General features: G+C 35.5%; 1 protein-coding gene across 1 annotated transcript; it reads left to right on the forward strand.

Moving 5' to 3' along the window:
• The first annotated feature begins 615 nt into the window (after nt 1–615).
• LOC113019015 (ladderlectin-like) lies at nt 616–2,781 on the forward strand. The gene is made up of 6 exons (XM_026162504.1): nt 616–653; nt 734–811; nt 1,085–1,191; nt 1,974–2,108; nt 2,384–2,492; nt 2,637–2,781. The coding sequence occupies exons 2-6, from the start codon at nt 751–753 to the stop codon at nt 2,717–2,719; spliced, it is 495 nt and encodes a 164-aa protein (XP_026018289.1). The 5' UTR covers nt 616–653; nt 734–750; the 3' UTR covers nt 2,720–2,781.
• Nucleotides 2,782–3,771: the final 990 nt, after the last annotated feature.

A 3,771-nucleotide genomic window follows, 5' to 3' on the forward strand; every position in this document is an offset into this window, starting at 1 on the left:
ATTGATCTGTTACCCATTTTAGGTATTTTGTTTTTTATAGAAATACTCCGAAATCATCATGAAGCACTTGGGTGTGACACTGAGACCAGTGGAGAAACATACATGGGAACAAGACTGACGGGGAGATAGAAAGAGAACACCGAATGCAGAGACAAGACTAAATGGAAAGGATAAGGCTGACTAAACATGGGGCATGGAAATTCCCCTGTTCTGTGCTCCATGATAACAGAAACCTACAGACTAGAAAACAAAACTAGGAAGACCTAAGAAAACAAATATAAACAGAGGGATCACAACTGTAAACCAAAACGAGGAACAGAACCTTAACCATAGAACATTAAACAACCCAGAATCAAAAGTCCAGACACATTTACACTGGGCCAAAGACCCAGGAGCGTGACATCTTTGTTGACCGGCAGTCAATAAATGAAACGAAACATCCATGAAATTCAAGCTGGGTGGAGAGAATTGCGTAAGGTTGGTAAAGACAGGGGTAGTGAAGCATGGAATCAAAACATACTTAAGTATTTTTAGTGCATCTCTTCCTGGTATTGAAATGTAAATATAAGAAAGTGTATATAAGTGCTCATCTCTACTTGACGGGTAAAGCTACAGGCTGACACTTGAAAGAGGAGAAGACATTCTACAGACAGGTATGTTACAAATATGCTGAGGATCTTCTATCCTTTCTTTATCAAACTGCTAATCACTTTTGTTAATGTGTTTCTTACAGAGACACTAAATATCATCATGAAGCTGCTGACTGCATCTGCACTTCTCTGTGCAATGGTGGCTCTGACCGCTGCTCAGGGTAAGTATAAAAGTATGTAACTAGTATCATACTGAATGTTGTTCATGTCAATGGGCTATATACAGCTGTCCAAATAATAAGATCTATTTTTAAATACATGTTTTTAAAAATAGAAATCTAAAGGAAGAAAATGACACATTTTCCAGTTGAAATTTGTTGAAAAGTAAAACTATTGTCAATAAAACACAAGTTAATGACCATGATTATAATTATTCCAGCAAAGGGGGAATTGAGTCAGCATTTTGTCACACAATATGTTTGCTTTGTCTTCAGATGAGTGCTATGTTCCCAAGAAGCCCTCATGTCCCGCTGGTTGGACTGAGTACAACAAGAAATGTTACTTCTATGTTTCTACACCCTTACCCTGGGGTGATGCTCAGGTAATAGCATCAGTACTCAGCAGTTACTGTGTTTCTTTGATTCTTTAATATTTGGATAAGACCTTATAATAATATTTTTTTAATATTATATTAAACATTTTTATATTGACAATTATTAAAATGTTATCAAAGCCAATGTACTGTTAAAATTTGTCTAAAATTATGATAGTATGTATTGATCATTGTTAATGTTATCATTTATTGAATTTTAATAATGCTATCATTTGTTCTAATATGTATGTATGTCATATATGGCTTTACTTTTTAACAAGTAAACAGTAACAATATATTAGTAAACAAGAAATGCAAACAAAGAAGCAAACACACTAAAGTCTCCAGTTTCACGTTCCTACAATTTATGCCATGGATAAATCACCTGTCAATTTATGCTTCGATTAACACCAGCTGTACTGTGAAATATGCATCCAAGCTTATAATAGCAAATATTATTTTTTTAATTTATAAAAATAATGCTAATTATTGCAGTAAATGGTTTAAGCCACCAACATTAACTGCATGAAATAATTCTGAATGATAAATGATTGTAAGTGTATTAATCATTAGTCCTTTCAATATAATAATTATTAAAAAACGTTACTTTTTATTACTTGTTGAATGGTAAGCTATTAATACAAGGTCAGGTAATTAAAATCAATAATTTTGTCAGTCAATGTAAATATTTCTTAGTATGTTTTATTATTATTTGTATGTTTGTGGTGGTGTAATCATGAAGGTTGTTTCATAAATCTTCTGTAACTCTTCTGTCTTTTTGTTTACTGTAGAGAAACTGTCAGTCCATGAGTGCAAACCTTGCATCTGTACAGAGCCTTGGGGAATACCAGCTGATTCAGAGGGTGATATCTGATGGGAGTAGAGCTAATGGACAAACATGGATTGGTGGTTCTGATGGTCAACAGGTATGCCAGTCTGCCAGTTAAAACATAAATCTATCCACTGGATATTTTACTTATTTTTCACTCTTATCTTTTTTTTCCATTGCCATATAATTCCATATATCTTGTTTCATATATTTGATATATTCAGTTTGTATCTACAATGTCGGTAGTAGTGAAAGTAAAGACAAACCAATAAATGAGAAGGTGTGTCCAAACTTGGTAGTCGATGTATAATGTTAAAGTGTAGTTTCGTTAAAAAACGATTTCTTATTTTTAACTTCTTTTCTGTTCTGTAGGAGGGTTATTGGTTTTGGATTGATGGAACACGTTTCCAATACACAAACTGGTGTCGGGGGGAGCCTAACAACGCGGGCAGCGAGCAATGCATGGAAATGAATTTTTCAGGTATAATATTGTACATAATATATACAAGTGCTATTGTCATTATACATAAAACCAAAAAAACCCAAAACATTTTTCTCATATATTCTATATTTTTGTGTCCATGCAACAAAAATTTCAGTTAAAGTTGATTTTTGGTGCTTACAGGAGACCTGTGTATGAATGATCAGTCTTGCCAGTCCCGATTCCCTTCTGTCTGCATTACGAATAAGTCATACTTCCTGGGCTGACATGAAGGCACGTCATCTGAAAAAGAAAGAAATCTTCTCATATTTCACTCAAAATATCTGTTTTCACATCTTTACCTTTTTCTTTTGCTGTAACGATGCATAAGGAATGAAGCGACAAGTGACATAAAATAGTGTGATTGTGTCTTTTAAAAGGAGCAATTGAAATGTGTAATGGAAAGAATACTTTTAGCAAAAACTTAAAAACAAAACTTTTTTTCTCTTCTGCATCATTAAACTATTAAGCATTGAATCAAACTGGTCTGTGAGTATCTGTGTTTTTGTGTAACATTATGTAAGCTTTCTCTGCTGACCTCAGGTTAATGTGTTACACCCTGAAAAGGGGCTGAAAAAAAAAATCTGTCTGGTTAGTATCTGAGGTTTTGTGTCCCGATGTACCGTTCTGAGCAGCCTGTTGCAACTCAAAAATTTTGTCTTTCAAAATCAGTAGCTCAGACATTCCCTTATCTTCAAGCTCATCCAGCTCCTCTCTTTCTAAGTGCTGTATTATATAGGAAATGAGAGAGGAACGACTTTTACCCGATACCCTTTCAAGTTTTGAACCAGCAATATTTAGGAAATCACAAACTTCGATCAAAATGTCTCTTGTCACTGTATACAATGTACCAGCAACTTCTAACTTCAGGTCCTCTAGCCCTGAAGACTCCATTTCAGTCTGTGGCTTGTGGAAAAGATTAGTGTGATGTAAGACCTCTTTGCAGAAGAGTCAGTGCAGCTTCCCTGGCACCAGTAGTTAACCTCAGGTTGCATGCAGGTCCCTCTGCGTAACTGTCGAAACCAGCACACTATATCTCCCACCGTGGTATTTGATGTGAGGGGTTGAATGATGACTGGGGCGTCTATCTGGGACAGCGGGCCCTCATCACATTCATCCCAGCGGTGCCTCCAAAATGTTAAACCCTGAAAAGGGGCTGAAAAGGGGATAAGTCAATGACGACGCTCAGACACGATGCTTCTCTTTCAGCAGCTTCATTGTGAATGATTCAGAAATATAAACATACATACAAAAGTATTAAACATCCTAACAACGATGT

This window comes from Astatotilapia calliptera, chromosome 3 (assembly GCF_900246225.1).
Source record: "Astatotilapia calliptera chromosome 3, fAstCal1.2, whole genome shotgun sequence".
NCBI lineage: Eukaryota > Metazoa > Chordata > Actinopteri > Cichliformes > Cichlidae > Astatotilapia > Astatotilapia calliptera.